Source organism: Lygodium microphyllum, chromosome 15 (assembly GCF_053477565.2).
Source record: "Lygodium microphyllum isolate KBCC chromosome 15, Lygodium_microphyllum_v1.1.10, whole genome shotgun sequence".
Classification (NCBI taxonomy): Eukaryota; Viridiplantae; Streptophyta; class Polypodiopsida; order Schizaeales; family Lygodiaceae; genus Lygodium; species Lygodium microphyllum.
This window is the reverse complement of record NC_141149.1, coordinates 111,320,057-111,337,735: the sequence shown is the minus strand read 5'-3', so window position 1 is coordinate 111,337,735 and position 17,679 is coordinate 111,320,057. Positions and strand designations below refer to the sequence as shown.

Here is a 17,679-nt window from a genome sequence, read left to right as displayed (position 1 = left end):
AGGGGGGCTCCGACCGTAAATCCCTTGCCTTTCGGGCCCTGCACAAGAGGCCGACGTGACTCGAGATTGGATCTGGAGGCCCACATACTTGTCTATGAGCAGAATCTTGGATTAATAATCCCTGTGGATTGCTGGATTGCCTTCGGGCTTGCCTTCGAGCGGATTATGGATTAGCCTACGGGCTGGATTATATGATGTATTCCAAAGATAAATAAGATCAATTGTTGTAAAGGAACTTGTTTGACATTGTTTTTCTATGTTAGTGCTAAGATTACGTGAAGGAACCAGTGACTAATTGGCTAATTAATGAAGTTGTTTTATGCGTGTCCAACTAAATGTGGTAGGTAATTAGACAACTAAAGCAATCGTGAGGAAAGTTGGGTGGATGTGGCAATGGGTCCGTCCTACGGATGGGTGGTCCCTGTTGGTCGGTACCTTTTCTCGAAGAAAATGAATAGCAAGGAATGATGACTTAGAATCTAGGGTATTAGAGTCCCGATTTATTCTATTTTAGGGGAACGGAATGGGACTATGCCTTATGGGCAGAGAGATCGAGCTTTGCATCCCTCTCGTTTCCCATTCTCCTTTAACCAAGTGCAGCATGAATCTGCTTCAACCCTAACGTTTCTGCATGAAGTAGTTCGCCTGGGTTCCGACGCTAGCTGTTGTTCTAGGAATTTGACCACTAGAAAAACCCTGATTCGGGCCGGTCCTAAGTGGGAATGGCCAGAATGCTTCCACTTCGTGGCAGACTCGGGAGGACCTAGATCGCAAACCCCGTGACATTCCCTGGGAGTGCCAGGTGGCCTCAAGCATGGTCATGGTCACAAGCACTCCACATTAGGGAGCCTCCACATTAGGGAGTTTCAAAAGCTGATGTTTAATTGTCGCATCCAAGAAGAAGGACATTTAATGATGTTCTTCAATATGACTCTCAAAGGAAGAGCCGCTATATGGTATCATGGTTTAGAAGCCGGAACCATATTGAACATTGATGCATTTTATGGAGCTTTTCGAAGGGAGTTTGCCCCTGAAAGGGGTGGGCAATATTGGTTGCGTGTACTCAACGTGACCCGTCAAGAACCACACGAGGATATTCGTGCTTATGCGAAGAAGATAAAAGAGGTTTTCCATAAGTTGGACACCTCTATTCCTATCCCCGCAGCTGCCCAATTGCAATATTTCCTTCATGGTTTGGACTTTAATATCCAATTGCAGTTGAGTAGTGTCCCCTTGGGGGATATAGATACTGCCATTACACGAGCACAAGAGGTGGAATCCCGACTACAAGCGGCCTATGCTTCTCGAGGCAATTCGAATATGGGTTTAGTATTGGGAAATAATGTGGCAATGGCCAATGGCAGTGGTGGTCAAGGGATAACGATGGCTAACCCTAATGGGAGAGGGAACATGATGCAGAATGTCCCTTTATTACCAGCTCCCCCTAACATGTCAATGCCTACGGGCAGTCACATGGCTCCAAATGGTGGAAGCCAGATGGTCAATTCTAATACCATGCCTGTGGCTCAACAACCAGTGCCTAATCGAATTGTTAGGCCGATGGAACGACAGGGTAATGACCAAGGCTATGAGTCGAGTTCTTCCAACGTCCTTGGCGAGGTCAAGGACATGATGAAGCACTATACGGATATGATTGCTGAACAGTATAGACAAATAGCCGTCGATGTCAACTTCCTTAAGAAGCAGCAGAATTTGATAGGGAGCCAACGCCCTGAAGAGGGTGGCCCATCTAGATTTAGCTGTAAGTGGTGTGGCGGGCAGCATCTCCCTAGGAACTGCCCTAATATTAAATGCGACATTTGTGGAAAGTCTGGCCATTTAGCCGCCACATGCTGGAGTAAGATTAGTTCTCTCCAACAAGGAAGTAAACAGCCGGGTCCGATTAATCATAGAGCACAGGGTAATGACCTTCCGCAGAATGATGGACCAAGGCAGATACTGCAAAGGGGAAAAGCCACTGTAGAGGAGCTACCCCAAGGCAACGGAGTCAGCCTCATTGAGGCGGTACAAGTTAACGATGCTGAAACCTCTAACCTAAGAGCCGTGACGAGAGGCCAAAAGGCTAAAGAGGGCGATAGGGATAATATAAAGCCGGTTGAGGGAAACCCTAAGCAGGGAGATAAGGGGACGCAAGTCCTAAACCCTGATTTGGAAGGGGGACCCTTAAAACCGGTTGACAGCAAAGCTGATCTTAAGAAGGATAAAGACGTACCAAGAAAGAAGGCGAGAGCTAGAAAAGAGGCTCCAAAGCCGGTTTCAAACCGAAAGAAAGGATGGTTTGGCGAGAGAAGAGAGCTTTGGCCACATATCAGGATTTTGATTTGGCAAGTTCTCTTTGCGAAGTCAAGCCAGATGTGAACCTCCTGCAGTTGATTAAATTGTCGCCAGGAGTACGCAAGGAGTTCAAAAAGATCTTGCGGATTGGGTATATTGTAGAACCTATGGGCATAGCTAGAGTAGGGGAAGACTGGATGGATCATGCTGAAAAGCATTGCCCTAAGGTTCCAGCATATATCGATGGGATTTTAGTAGAGCATGCTATCGTGGATACTGGTTCATCCGTCAATATCATGAGTTCAGAGTTGATGGAGAGGCTAGGTCTAGGCATTCAAAAAGATGGCTCTACCCTTCTCAGGATGGCTGATGACAGTTTGAGACAACCAGAGGGTTGTGTCACTAGAGTTCATGTGACAGTTGCAAGCGTAGAATGTTTCTTGGACTTTAGAGTGATAAGATTCGCTGGGCGTCCTAGTTATCGAATATTGTTAGGCAGGCCTTGGATCTTACGAACAGACTGTCAAGTCGATATACCTGCCGGTCGTGTGATTCTAGGGAGAGGTACTAATCGGGTAATAGTCAACGCTTACCCTAAATCTCCGCAAAGTGAGTGGGCTCCTGTACCCTCCACTGAACTAGAAACTGCAGATGAGGCATCTGAGGGTGAGTCGTCCTCTAGTGATGAATCCAAAGAGGGATCTACTACAGAGGATATTTATCAGATCACCCTCAATGAGCCGATAGAGGCGCAAGATAGAATTAGAGATGCAGACGTAGTCGAGTTGGACCTTGGTACGCCGAGTGATTCGCAACCTATTAAGCTAGGATCCATGCTCAGCCCAGCAGAAAGAGAGGACTATGTGTTTCTTATTCAAGAATTCCGAGATATATTTGCTTGGAGCTATGACGAGCTGCGAGGCATACCTCCCAGCCTGGCTGTCCATACTATCCCAGTAAAGGAAGGTAGTCGTCCTGTACGTCAGAAAGTAAGGCGTATGCCTTTTGAGCTGAGGGACGGACTGTTTGAGGAACTGCAGAAGCTTCGGAAGGCTGGTTTAATTTTTCCTGTGCAGCACACAGAATGGTGCTCACCAATCGTCATCAGGAAGAAGAAAAATAACCAGATCCGGCTCTGTGTGGATTTTAGGGAGCTAAATAAGCAGACAGTAAAAGATTACTACCCGTTGCCATTCATTGACCAGATTCTGGATCAGCTGGCAGGTAGAGAGATCTATTCGTTCATGGATTGTTTTGCGGGTTATAACCAAATGGCGATCGCAGAAGAGGACAAACTGAAAACGACTTTCATCACTGTCTTCGGTACCTTTGCGTACCATGTGATGGCGTTTGGGTTATGCAATGCACCTGGGTCGTGGCAAAGAACAGCCGATAAAACCTTTGGTGACATCTCCCCAGAGGAGCTCAAAGTATTTATTGACGACCTGGGGGCAGCCACTGTAAGGGAGAGGCAATTGATCATATTAAGGAAGTGTTTTGAGCGTTGCAGGCAATTTTGCATCGCTCTGAACCCAAGGAAGTGTGTCTTTGGAGTGCCATATGGGCTGTTGTTGGGCCATGTGGTTAGCTCAGTGGGGATCGCAACCGACCCTGAAAAGATTAAGGTTATCATTGCTATGGGTCCGCCGCGTACTCCAAAGGAAGTACATAGTTTCCTCTCGTCAGTAGGGTACTATCGTCAATTTATCAATGCCCTGGCAGAGAGAACATTGCCACTAACCAATCTCTTATCTTATAACTGTCTATTTGAGTGGAGCGATGTGTGTAAAATATCATTTGAGGATGTGAAGCAGGAGCTTACCAAAGCACCTGTTTTAAAGGCACCCAAAAGAGGTGAGATATTTTACATATTCTCAGCAGCAACCACGCATAGTATTAGCTGCTGCCTAGCTCAGATCTGGGAAGAGAAATGGTACCATCCGATAGTTTTTGCTAGCCGAAAACTGGGCGTATCTGAGATTAATTATACCTATATGGAGAAGTTATGTCTTGCGATGGTTTTTGGGACCAAAAAGTTCAGACATTACATCCTCTATGAGAAGGTGGTTATTTATACCAAGGCGGAAGGACTGAGGTTATTGCTAAACAAGTTGCAGCCGCCTGATCGACTAGCAAAGTGGTTAATCACTTTGCAGGAGTTCGACTATGAGATTAAAAGCAAGCCGCCGAAATTGCAGGGCATTGTAGAATGCTTAGTGGATTTCGGAGAGCCGAAAGATGCCACGGCCGAAGAGAGTGACATGGAGATATTATTTAAAATTGATACAGCTTCCATTCCCTCGTGGTATGCGGCCATAACGCATTATCTATCCACAGGAGAGACTGGAGCTAGCTTATCGAAAAACGAGAAGAGGAAAATTAAACAGCAGGCTTTAAAATTTGCGCTTATCGCAGGCACATTGTATCGGAAAGGAGTCGATGATATTTATCGCCGGTGCGTGATGCCTGACGAGGTCCCTTTCATTTTGGAAGAGTGTCATGACTCCGCTTGCGGAGGGCATTTTGCTGGGCGGTTAACGGCACAGAAAGCTTTAAGAGCTGGATATTGGTGGCCATCCATCTTCCAGGATTCCTTTGAGTATGTTAAAAAGTGTGATACCTGTCGGAGGCATGACAACCGAGAGAACAGGAAACGCCCACTTACGCCGATCATGGCTATACTTCCTTTCGAGAAGTGGGGTATAGATTTTGTGGGTCCCATCACCCCGTCATCCACTACCCAGAAAAGGTATATTATAGTAGCGACTGACTATTTTACAAAGTGGTCAGAAGCACGAGCGACGAGGCAGGACAACGCAAAAGAGACTGCAAGTTTTCTGTTGGAGCAGATTATCTGCCGTTTCGGTCCGCCAAAAGGAATTGGTATCGGACCGTGGGACACACTTTTTGAATAAAGTGATTAAAAGCCTGACTGAAGCTTGGCAGATCAAGCATAACAAGACGACCTCCTATAACCCGCAAGCGAATGGGCAGGTAGAAAGCACCAATAAACAGCTTGTGGGTATCTTGTCCAAAGTAGTTTCTGAGAAGAAGCCCGACTGGGACAAGAAGCTGTATGTGGCTATGGGCGTACAATACGACATATAAACGCGCTACCGGCCATACGCCATTTAAATTAGTTTATGGGGAAGAATGCGTATTACCCCTCGAGATCGAGTTGCCTACCATTAGGTTTGCGATTAACCACTCTTTGGGAGACGAGGAGGCACTCTTCGAGCGTTTCACGACAATAGCACACCTTGATGAGCTAAAGTTGCAAAGCCTGTTACATCAGGAGGTGGCCAAACGTCGCATGAAACAGTTGCATGACCTTAAAGCGAAGAAGTATACTTTTAAGAAAGGGCAACTAGTCCTGTACTATGATGCGCGTAGGGAGCTGTTTCCTGGAAAGTTAGAACCCAAATGGGATGGCCCCTATAAAATTGTCAGGTTAGGAAAGAATAAGTCTACAGCTCTTTTAGCTGATCTGCAGGGAGTAGAGTTTAAAAATAAGGCTAATCTTAACAAGATTAAACCTTATTATTTCTAGCCATACTAACGCACGAAAAATGCATTGCAGGTCCACGAGGAAGCTGATTTGAGACCTGCTAAAGCGCTTCAATTGGCTGATGGGGCGGCTAATCCCCTATTTAGAACACCCTTATCTAGAGCAGAGATATCATCAGGGAAAGCTGATTTGGTGGAGCAAGGGTTATAAGGTGATTGAGCAAGAGGACGGAACTTTTGTCTGGGAGATCAAAGTCTTCTGCCATCATTGTTTGCGTATATTGACCAGCATCCCTGTTGAGTTCAATGAGGGCGGTGGGATGGAGCCGTCAGTGCACCCTCTGCGTATGCTGAACTTTGATTATCATCAGTACGAATAGAGGTGGTAGTGATGGCGGGTTATGTGAACCCCTTCTGGACGTACACATTGTATTTCGACGGAGCGTCTAGGGGTCCGCAAAGGAAAGGAAGCGTAGGAGTAGTTATCCGTGATCCCCGACATAGGGTTATTATGAAGTTAGCAGCCTATCTTGGGATAGGGTTTACTAACAACATGGTGGAGTACAAAGCCTTGATTATGGGACTGAATATTGCCAAGCAAGGTGGTATCCGACGGTTGTTAGTCAAAGGGGATTCCCAGTTGATTCTGAATCAGCTAGATGGGACATACACAGTGAGAAATCCCATTTCGATGTATCATCGCACTGCCATGACCCTTCTTGAGGATTTTGAAAGAGTGTCTCTTCAGCTGGTTCCACGTTATTGGAATCAGTTTGCGAATTCATTGGCTGCCTAACAATGCCTGCTAGCCTGCCTAACAATGCTAACATCTGAGATAGGTCTTTGGCGCCTAACAATGCCTTCACAGATGACTGCGACTAAACAATGACTGCTAGCCTGCCTAACAATGCCTAACAATGACTGCTAGCCTGCCTAACAATGCCTAACAATGCCTGCTAGCCTGCCTACCCTGTCCTGCTAGCCTGCTAGGCAGCTGAGTTAGGAGTATCTTCTAGTTGTGAGGCAGATAGAAAAGCCTGCCTAAGAAAAATGAGCAGAATGATAAACCCTAAAAATCAGGAAGATAAACCACCATGCGAAGGTGTGTAAAAAGGGGTTCTAACCCCTCTGATAGAAAAAGAAAAGAAAAGAAAATTATAAGTAGTTGTCTATCGCCTAGCGAGGGCCTGGTAGGCTCCTGGGGACGAGTCAGACCTGAGGCCGATGCCTTGTCTTCCTAGGGGTGGCATCATGCTGGAAAAGAATAAATCCAAAAGGTTGGAGCGAAAATAAAAGTGAGCATTGGACGAAAAAGGAATATTTTAGTGTCGCCTAGCGAGGGCTTGGTAGGCTCTTGGGTACCGAGACTGGACCTGAGGCCGATGCCCTGTCCTCCTTGGGTCACTACGCTCAGCTCCCTCCTTTTTACACGCTAGAGTAGGGGGGATAAATCCCTGATAGGAAAGAAAAGAAGATAAAAAAGAATATCTTTCGTTCAAGCTATAGGAGACCTCGCATAGGAGGGACTCCTCGTTAGGTTGTCCTTTGTTAGGACGGTAGTTCAGACCACCACTTAGGGCGACCCCTTTGATAGGCTTTTTAGCTTGGCCGTGTTGGAGCAGTCGGTTGTGACTAGCTCTGGCCGTTTGTTGGACTTCTCCTCGTGGAGTTCATGCCTTGGTTTTGTCAGGGGATGGGTGAGAGCTGCTTGTGTTTTGTTGTGTATCTGTTTTGTAGCAGTTTGATGCTCCTTTGGTTGTTTATGTGCAGATATGTTCGAGGGTTCGACGGCCTGAGTCGTCCTATCCCGTGGTCGCCAATGAAAGCTGGAGTTTAGGCCCCGGAACGTGCCTAAAAATAGGAGAAAAATGGGGAAATGCGGGGAAAAATACCCGATCGCGAAGGCGGCGGCTCGATCCAAGACGATTTTAAGCGTCAAGCAGCCGACGGGCGCCCAAGTGACACATGCGGATTTTTAGTAATTTTTCTGTCAGTCAGGACTGGATGCGGGAGCTGCAGGCCTGTCCGAGGGCCCGAGACGAACTCACAGAAATTTCCAGAACTCAGTTTCGATGCCGGATGCTCAAGATTGCCCAAAACCAGCCGACCGCCCGCAAGAAAGGCCAAAATTTGAGAAATGAAAAGACATAGTAAGTGGGGGGTGCCCTTTGGGGGCTTCCCCCCCCACAAAAATTCGCGCGGGGACGAGAGGAGGTTGTCGACCTGCACGCGCGCGGAAAAAAAACGGCCCCCCCCCATGAAATGATGAATGTGGGTTATGAAGACTCGATGTAGGTGATAGTAGGGCCAGACTGCATAACTTCTCGGCATCAAATCGCCACTCCTCGCGCGCAAAACAGTGGACTGATCAGAGAGATAAAATTTCAGTCTTTCTCTCTCCTCCCTCTCTCTCCCCTAAGAGGCAGTTCGTGTGTGGGAAGGAGCAATGAAGAAAGGACGATGAAGGCTTGTCCGACACGGATCGGATCGTTCCACGGGCTGAAGACGATGGTGCGTGACCGTCAGAAGCATTGAAGGCTGCTGGATTTCCTGATTTGCAGCATGGAAAAAAAAACCTGAAACACGCGTTTAAGCGGTAAACTAAAAATTACAAAAAAAAATTAGTGTTTTATGCTTTTGATTGATGGAATGCCGTTCATATGGACTAAGATTTGATTATGTTGCTGATTCTTCTGAGTTCTTACTGTTTATAACCAGAAATTATGAAAAAACACGCATTTCATGGCTCGAAATAATGTCAAGAAACCCGAAAACGCATGAAAAATGGGGAAAAACAAGGGTTTTGGGCGTATAAATGGGGAAAATGTTAATACACATCAACTAAATATCTTTTTATTCAGCGAATGAACTAAGGGCCACAGCCCATGAACCCGTTTTTTATTTTCAGCCAATAAAAAATGGGAAAAATAGGGGAAAATACCCATAAAATGATGGAAAACCCCCAAAAAATAGGGAAAAAACACATTTGGGGTGGGGAAAAAATTAGGAAAATTAAGATAAATGTTTGTGGATGTGTAACAAGGCTGAAGCATGGAGATTTGCTTCAGTTCAGCCTTGTTTGTGTGTTTTAGTGAGTTTTTTTCCATATTTTTACACATAAAATGATAAGGGAAGAAATTCTAAATAGCGAACAACGAAGCAATAAGTGGATAATGGAAGCATGGCATGAAAATTCATTTAAATGTTGCATAAAATGAAGGAAAGTTGCTGATTTTCTTTGCATGGCATATAGAGAAAGACGGTTATTTAATAAAGAACCTAGTAGCACGAAGAATATTCGGTGCTAGGTTCCAGCAACGAAGCACGTGCGTCAGAATAAAGATCATGGAAGGAAATGTTTTTTGCACATTCACAAATATTGATTCTCCTACATGATTGAGCACTTATATGGCATCCACCTATTGCATAGAGCATGGTATTTAAAACGGTATCAGAAATACTGGATGCATAGCACTTGGTTGCTATAAAATGAATGACCCACGTTGAGAGTGTGAGGTTCCCAAGCTGTGTGAAGCCGAGGGTTTAAGGGGAAAGAACAAGTGAGGGAAAATGTGGTACACTCCTGGAACGTCTTCGGTACCTTGAGTGCAGTTTGTTCGTATTGTTCTATATGTTATGCGATGCACCAAGGGGTCAATCCCTGCGGTGTAGGAGAGTCACAGTGGGGTGGCGGCATTCTGCCGTAGGAGACCTCCTTCGTAGGTGAAACGTGGCTCTTTGCCAATGTGATGGGAAGCTCCCTCTGAGGAGTAGTGGGTAAAATAGGAAATTGGACTACAAACGATACAAACGCGATAAAAGATAGGAAGGCAAAATGTGTATGTCCTCAACGCTCCTGGCCGCGAGGCCGTGGGGTCGTTGAGTGGGTGAGAGCGAGGTCCGGCTAGTGCATGAGCCAGTGCTGGCCCGTTTTTAGGTCCATCACTCCAGTTTGATAATGGTCTGGGCTCTGTCATCATTATTTTGCCAAGTAGTTGCAAGATCCGCGTCCCGAGGTTTCTTCTCTTTGCCATTTGTGATGGCCCAGAGACCCTTTTTCATCAAGATGAGCTTGATGCGGGTTTGCCAGGTGTGAAACCCGACTCCTTTGAATCGAGCATTTGGAGAGTCTTTTTCCATGTTGAGGTTGCAAGATCAGCAGCAAATCAACACCAGAATTCTGAGATTTTATCAGTAGAAGAGCAGAATGCAGTGTGTCAAGAGACACAGTTAGTGACAGTGTGAAAACACACTATGTCAGTGTTGATGTTGAGCTTGATTCTTCTTGTTCGGGATCGTTCGATCGTTCTTCAATCTTCTCAAGTCCTTCCCCTCCTTGATTTGATGCTGGGTCAATGGATTAGAGTGACAGAGGCTTGGGTTGAGTGTCAGGAGAGATAAAAATTGAGAAAAAAAAGCTTGAGAAATTTTTGGCTATGGTGGAATTAGGATTTCTGAGACAGGGGCCTGGTTTTTCTCAGATTGCAGGAGCTATACTTGATCATTTTCAAAAAATTTTACATGCCTAGGAAGCTTACTTCATGAGCTATCAAAGCCCAATGAAAATCGTCAAGATCGTGGACTGTATGAAGCACGCAGGGCACTCGATCAGATTCGGCGCAGTTCAGGACAGGTTTCTGCAATTTCCGTAATGCCGAGGTCAGGTCGTAGCAATGTGATCGATTTTCATGCCAAGATGAAGCGTCTTGAGTAGAAGAACAACCCCCTAGAAGGAATCAAGAGCTGAAATGGCCTGGTTGAGAAGTTATTGAAGCTCCAAGTGAGGTAGGTCCTGTCTGGCTATGGCAGACACAGAGCAGAGATTGAGAATTTTCACAATGCTGAGCTTCAGATAGCCAAATGTCATGGATTGATGTGATACAGGGAAGCTTTTGAGTTGGGGAATACTTTTCCAGAAGGAAGCTCCAAGAGATTTGACCTATGGAGTGAGATATAAGCAGCTCAATCTGACAGGGTGCTGCTGGCTATGGCTGCCATGGAAGCTTCAGTGAGAGTAGAGTTGGGAGATGAAGTCATGAGCTGACATTGAGCTAGATTGAGGTTGAAAGGAATCAAGAGAGGCTGGAGAAGCAATGCCATGCCCAACTGGGCTCTGATACCATGTGACAAATGCGGGATCTAGAGCATGGCAAAGGCGGAAGCTATGGAGGATGGAAGGAGAAGTGTGGACTCATGATGGAAAAGACACTGTTTGTTACACAAGTGAATTAGGTTCCAAGATTGAGACTTGGACTCATAAACACAATCTTGTGTATGTGGACAATGACATTCACACTTCACTGAAAAGAAAAGAGTACTTTCATTGCATTTAGAAAAGGAAGCAAGTACAATGCTTTATAGGAAAGTAGGAAACTGCAGTAGGCACCATTGTGCATATGGGATAGGTTAGCCTGCATATCCTTGACCCTGAAGCTCCATACAAAGAGGTTGTTTAGTGAGTGTGATTGCTGATTCTCAACGAGAGAGAGAGAGAGAGAGAGAGAGAGAGAGAGAGAGAGAGAGAGAGAGAGAAATAGACAAAGAGAAACAAAGAAGATTGAGAGAGAGAAGAAGAACTCATCTTCTTTGCTTGTTCTGATGGGTGGCGGCTAGGTTGCAAGCTCCTTGTCCTCCTCCTCCCTTCCCTTGGTAGGTTGCTTGATTCTTCTTCTCTTCCTTGCTGTTTGGCTCTTGTTATTTACTCTCTGGCTCTTCCTTCCTCCTCTTTTTACTCTTATTTCCTTCCCTCCTTGTCTTCATGAAGTGATAGATAGACATGATTAGTGATGTCGAGCTCGAACTACAGAAAACACGCAAAAAACACAGGAAAGCACTGGTTTGAAAAGAAAGCCACAACTTTTTTTAACATTTTTTTATATTCGTGTGGTGCATCTGTAAGTGCATGTAATTGCGCGTCTATATGCGCAGATAAAACATATTACACACGCTGATAGACGTGATTACAATTAAACTTATTAAAATGCTAGCTTATGGTTGTTTTTGGATCAACATGACTTTCCTAGTCTTTCAATATCAAAATGTTTGTCTCCATGTTGTAAGCATCAAAATATTTAGGGAATATGACATATATGCCAAATGAAATCATATATGTCCTTATGATTCAGGTGTAATTATGTCGTCATCTTCTACTAGTATGGGACATGCTGAGTCAACAAATAGTATATCCTCCAGTGAGGATGAGACATTGCGTCTTCACAATCGAGACGCTTGGCTACGATGAAAAATCAAATGTATGTGTGATCGTTGTTAAGGATGTTTTTTTCGAATACGTCGAATCACAATGTCACAGCTCAGTATGTACAGAGAGTGGGACCAAGAAAAATACCCATTAATTTTTACTACTTTATTTGCACAAATATTATTGGTCTATGTTGCGTCTTCACCATTAAACAAAACCTCTTTTTTTTTATTGAGCAGGATGTGGTACCACATCCTCAAATGGTCCCTCCAGGGCATTGAGAGGCTGCGAAGCATCAACGCGAGGAGGCAAAGTCCTCAAGAAGAGTAAAGACTGATGATGATGATAGTAGCCCTCTTCAAATGCCCCATCAAGTTTTGGAGGAAGATATTTTGGACAACATGGTGCACGATTTATTTTCCCATGAGGTTCAAGGGGAGGGCGCCACTAGAGAGACAGATGACCCGCTACACATAGCGTCGAAAATTCCATTGTACGAATGTTGCATATACTCCTTTCTATGTGCATCTCTCAAGATACTGAACTTACAAACCATTTATGGATGGAGTAATGCTAGCTTGAATGCATTATTGAAGTATGTATCATTTGATATTAATTCATAAATGCTTCTAGACAATATTCGCGGTTTGTTAACTCTGTTTGCACAACATATGTAGGTTATTGTCACAAATGCTTCCAAATGGAAATAAATTACCAACTAGAAGGGAGCAAGCAAGGCGTTTCTTGACATCTCTTGGAGTTCTCGATTATGTTAAAATCCATGCATGTGTCAATGATTGCATCTTGTTTCGTGGGGATCATGCATCTGCACGACAGTGTCCTATTTGTGGTGAACCAAGATACAACCAGGAGATGAAATCAATGAATGTGCCTCGTAAGGTTTTGCGACATTTTTCTATTATTCCATGTATTCAACTTATGTTTAAGTGTGAATCTATTGCGAGACTCATGTCATGGCATGCTAGTCACCATTCAAGTGATGAAAAGTGGAGAATTCCTTTAGACACACGAGCTTGGCAACACGTAGACAATTTGTGGCCTACTTTCAAAGCCCAAAAATTTGAGATTTGGTCTAGGATTAGATGGAATAAATCCATTTAGCATCAAAAGCACCTCATATAGTGTATGGCCAATGGTATTGGTGAACTATAATATCCCTCCATCCATGGCAATAAAAAAAGGACATGTAATGTTGTCCCTTTTGATTCTGGAAAACACAAAGTAAAAAACATGGACGTTTACTTAGAGCCTTTGATCGAGGAGCTAGAAATGCTATGGAGAGGTATTGAGGTGCAAGATGTGAGTGCATCATTGTCCTCTAGAGATTTCACTTTAAAGGACATGTTTTTGTGGACCATGCATGACTTTCCAGGCTCCGGTTTGAAGTCTCACGATTGGCACAAAATGATTCAGGTAAGGATTTTCATAGCCATAAATATATTAATTAGTGGAGTAACTATGTAGACTAATTAACAATGTACGAATATTTACATACAGTTCATCCTTCCTACTAGCATATCCCATTGTGTTTTGAAAGATGTGCCTGATATCATTTACAAGATGGGTGAGCTCGTGAGGTATGTATACATTATACTTATTTTTTAGTTTACATATTACGTACATCACGTAGTAAACCCGCTTGAATTTATGGACAAAACTAATCATCGTTCTCAATTGCATGTTGGTAGATTTGTGAGTTTGAAGGAAATTGATCCAAATATGTTACAAGAGGCTCAAATATTGTCCATTGAGGTGGTTTGTTTGGTGGAGGAAACTTTTCCTCGCTCCATTTTGACTACTCAAGTACACTTACTCGTATATCTGATTGATGAGATTGCAATTTGTGGGGTAGTTCATGCAAGGTGGATGTTTTTTCTAGAACGCTTTATGAAAACCCTAAAAGATTTTGTAAGGCAAAATGCACGGCCTGAGGGAAGCATGGCTGAGAGTTGGTTAGTGCAATCATCCCTTGTACAAATCTTTGAATATCTTACTAAAGTGGACCCCTCTTTACCACGACTATGGAAAGATTATTAATATTTGAGGATGACCTCTATAATACCTCAAGGAAAAGGAAGGAGCAAAGTGCTAATGAAAGAGGAACTTCGTAAGTTAAATGTATTTTATGTGCTTAACAGCGAAGTGATGAGCAAATGGGTGACACCATATAAAGAAGCAAGGACAAGAAGAGTAAGCGAAAGGCAAGCATTTCGTGCTAGACATGGATGTAATGTCCCATATCCAAAACATTTAAGTGCGCTTCCATGTCATATTGATATAGATTGGCTACATGAAAAAATGGAGAAGATGGAAAAAGAGGAGGCGATGGATATATCGCAAGAGGAGTGGGAATATGCACGAGGTTGCTTATCAAAGGTGAGACATACTTATAATTAAATTATCTTTAGTTATATATGATATAATAATTTCACATGTTTCATCTTTAACTAAATCATTAATATGATCTCAACAATGTACTACTAGTGCACATTGTTCAATGCTATTTGGTGTGAAGGCAAACGTTTTTGAACTCAACGTATAGATTACAAGAGAAATACCCAGGATTGTGGTATCCTTGCAAACTTCCAAGATACCAATGGTACCATGGAAGGTTATTGTGGCTTGATCCAAGATATTTTGAAGCTTGACTTTAGGCAATTTTTTATATATGTACTAGATATGAAGTGGTTTAAAGAAGTAGTAACAATGGGTGAGCATTGCACAATTAGACGTCATCCAAGTGGTTTTGTAGTGATTGACTCTACAAAATTTCACCAAGGCAAGAATGACACATTCGTACTATCTCAACAATGCGAGCAGGTATATTAGAAGCTATTTATTTTCATATATATTACTTCTTGATACATTCTCAAAATACAATAGATATCTAAGTTGCTTACTTTTTGTTTTTTAAATGCAGGTTGTGTATCACCCAATGGTAAGCTATCTCTATGTTGGTAGCATTTCTATGTTCAAGGAAGCGCAAAAGAGGATAACAATATGGTTGCAGATGATGATGAAGAAATTGAGTATAGCAATACATCTAACAGTGGGATAGACTTATTTGTTTCATTTCCTATTGGTAACATAGACCTAGAGGTAGATATTCTAGCAAGGATCGATCTCATTGAAGATGAGATTGATTATTCATTGTAGCATATAATTAGCTTTGAATGATTGGATGTATATTTATGATACTCAGAAACAACTAAAATATCAATTAAGAGTCATTTACTTTTGTGATACATATAACGTTTGTTGTGTTATAGTATTAGAATTGAATGTGCACATCCAAAGCACAATGCTTCAAGATGCACAAAGAAGTACAATTGGGTAAGCTATATTAGACCACAAAGAAGTGAAGTTGGTAATGTATTCTAAAAAATACTAGCTGTTAAGATGTTTTATCATATTTAGGGACTTTATGAGAAATGAAAAATCTATGTGTTTATTTTCGCATCTATAAGCGCATTTAAAAACGCGGATATATAGACACATTTTTCGCGTCTATATACTAGCACCAATAGACGCACTGATAAACGCACCTGCTATTTTGCATGTACAGTGCACGTCTATAGGGCCTTTCTCTTGTAGTGGTAGTTAGAGCAACCTATGACTTTTACTCTATCGAGGCTAGAAGGATCTTTGTAACTTCATCATAGATATATTGGTTTAGTTTGATATTCTTACCTCTAGTATACAAGGTTGAGTTTACACTAGCCTCATAAAATAGATAGATCTTGACAACTTTAAGATCTTCCATCCATTTCACCCTTTTCAAATTATTTTGAAGATAAGCTAGACAGCTTGCATCAATATAGCAATATCCTCTGTTAATCATCCACCATCTCTCACAATACAGAGGGAAGGGATTGTACAACTAGTCTAATATTGCATCATTTGATTTCTCTAGGCAAGACTCGATGAATGCATAGCCAACATAAACATTACTTGGAAGATGAAGAATCATTACGTTGCCAAAATTCAAAAACATACATTAACAAAGAGAAGAATTTTCCTTTAAGGAAAAGCATATCCTAAGTTGTATCCAAGATTTTTTTAACAAACTCTTACGTCGTATTCTATACTAATGTGCGCTCTTATACCAATTGTAATATGCTCGCCAAGCTCATTCCAAGGCATGCATTTTATAGTCCAACATTAGGTTTTCCAAAAATGACACCACCTTGCTCTCCCTTAGAGTATCACGAGGTTTGTCACTTAGACCCTACTAAGTCTACATCGCAATGGAAGAATTCTGGCCAAACCAACTAGGATCAACCTGAACTCCGGATTCCTAAAATTAGTCACATCTCCTAATAGCCAACTAGTGTGAGGTACCTCCTTCAACAGACACAGAGGAGTCCTCTTAGTAGTCGACCAAAATTCATATCCATGCACATCACCATCTAGTTTCGAAACCTAGGACTTAGTTAAACATGGGAATCTCAATTCTACTTCACAGGGGAAGTGTGGACAAATCACCCCTAATAGCAATCTAATGGCCACCTAAGAAAGACCACTTTGTAATCAATCAAAGGCAGAAGTGAGGTTAACACCGCACTTGGTTCAAATAGAGTGAGAGACGACCGTATAACTCAATCCCCCTAAACATAAGGTAAAATCTCAGCTCCGACCCTCTCAAACAATGTTAAACGTGGTAACTAATCCTACAGATATTAGGAGGGTCACAATTTAATCAGCTCTATCTAGCATTGGAAATTTACTCAACTTATTGAGTCCACCCAGCCCACATGCGTTCAATCCTCAGGATCAAAGCCTCCCACTTTCCTCAATTAGGTTTGCTTTAGTTTTCTAATTAGCAAGGCATAGTACCATGCTGTTTGGACATATAAAAAAATAGCTTCCTTTTAGTGCTCCATTAAATTGGGTTTGTTAAACTCAATCTTTAGCATATAATAAACAATTCAAAAATCAAATACTTTGTTTCATTATAACAAGCAGAACCATAACTCTGCAAAGTGGTACAAAATCCATCTTTCTGTAGAAAGACACTGTCTAGCCTAGGATAGAATCTTCAAATACCTCGGGATTGGGTTGTGTGTGATCGCACTCCCTCCACACTCAATAGGGAATTTATTGGCTTAGAGCCCCTCTAAGCTTTCTTGAGCCTCAAGAGCCGTCCTACATAACAGGGGCCCTTATCACTTGGTTGTTTTCCCTCTCAGGTGCTCGAGTGATCTAAAACCAAAAACACCTACCTCCCTTGGGAGCATAGGACCCCCACCCATAGGTGAGTTTTTCCACACTTTGCAGAGTGTTACGGAGCATTGGGTTGGGGACCCCAATATCCCGAACCACCACAATCCACAACTTGTCCGACTATGCAAGCATGGAATCATAAGAGACATAATTCATCATTCACAAATCCAAAAGCAGCCATAACCATAAAACATTTTTAACACAATTGTCAATGTATGCGATGCATAGAATATATCCTCTTTATCAATTTCTATGTTCCTTCCTAAAAAGCAATTGATAATACCAATATGTTTTTGTAAGTTTAAGTATGTTCTAACTAATCGTAATCTATGTAACAGACTTATCATATGGCCTTTTCTAACATTACTAACTTATCCCTCATTTTATCGTAAGATGCAAAAAAGCAATAGAAAATTTAGGACGTTGTAGATAGC

General features: G+C 42.7%; 1 protein-coding gene across 1 annotated transcript; it reads left to right on the top strand.

The window, feature by feature from the left end:
- The first annotated feature begins 2,294 nt into the window (after positions 1–2,294).
- LOC148024916 (uncharacterized) lies at positions 2,295–5,403 on the top strand. Its single transcript, XM_087693632.1, has 7 exons — positions 2,295–2,730; positions 2,854–3,382; positions 3,806–3,920; positions 4,212–4,769; positions 4,884–5,044; positions 5,145–5,160; positions 5,242–5,403. Exons 1-7 carry the CDS (start codon positions 2,295–2,297, stop codon positions 5,401–5,403), a joined length of 1,977 nt encoding a protein of 658 aa, XP_087549758.1.
- The last annotated feature ends 12,276 nt before the right edge of the window (positions 5,404–17,679 follow it).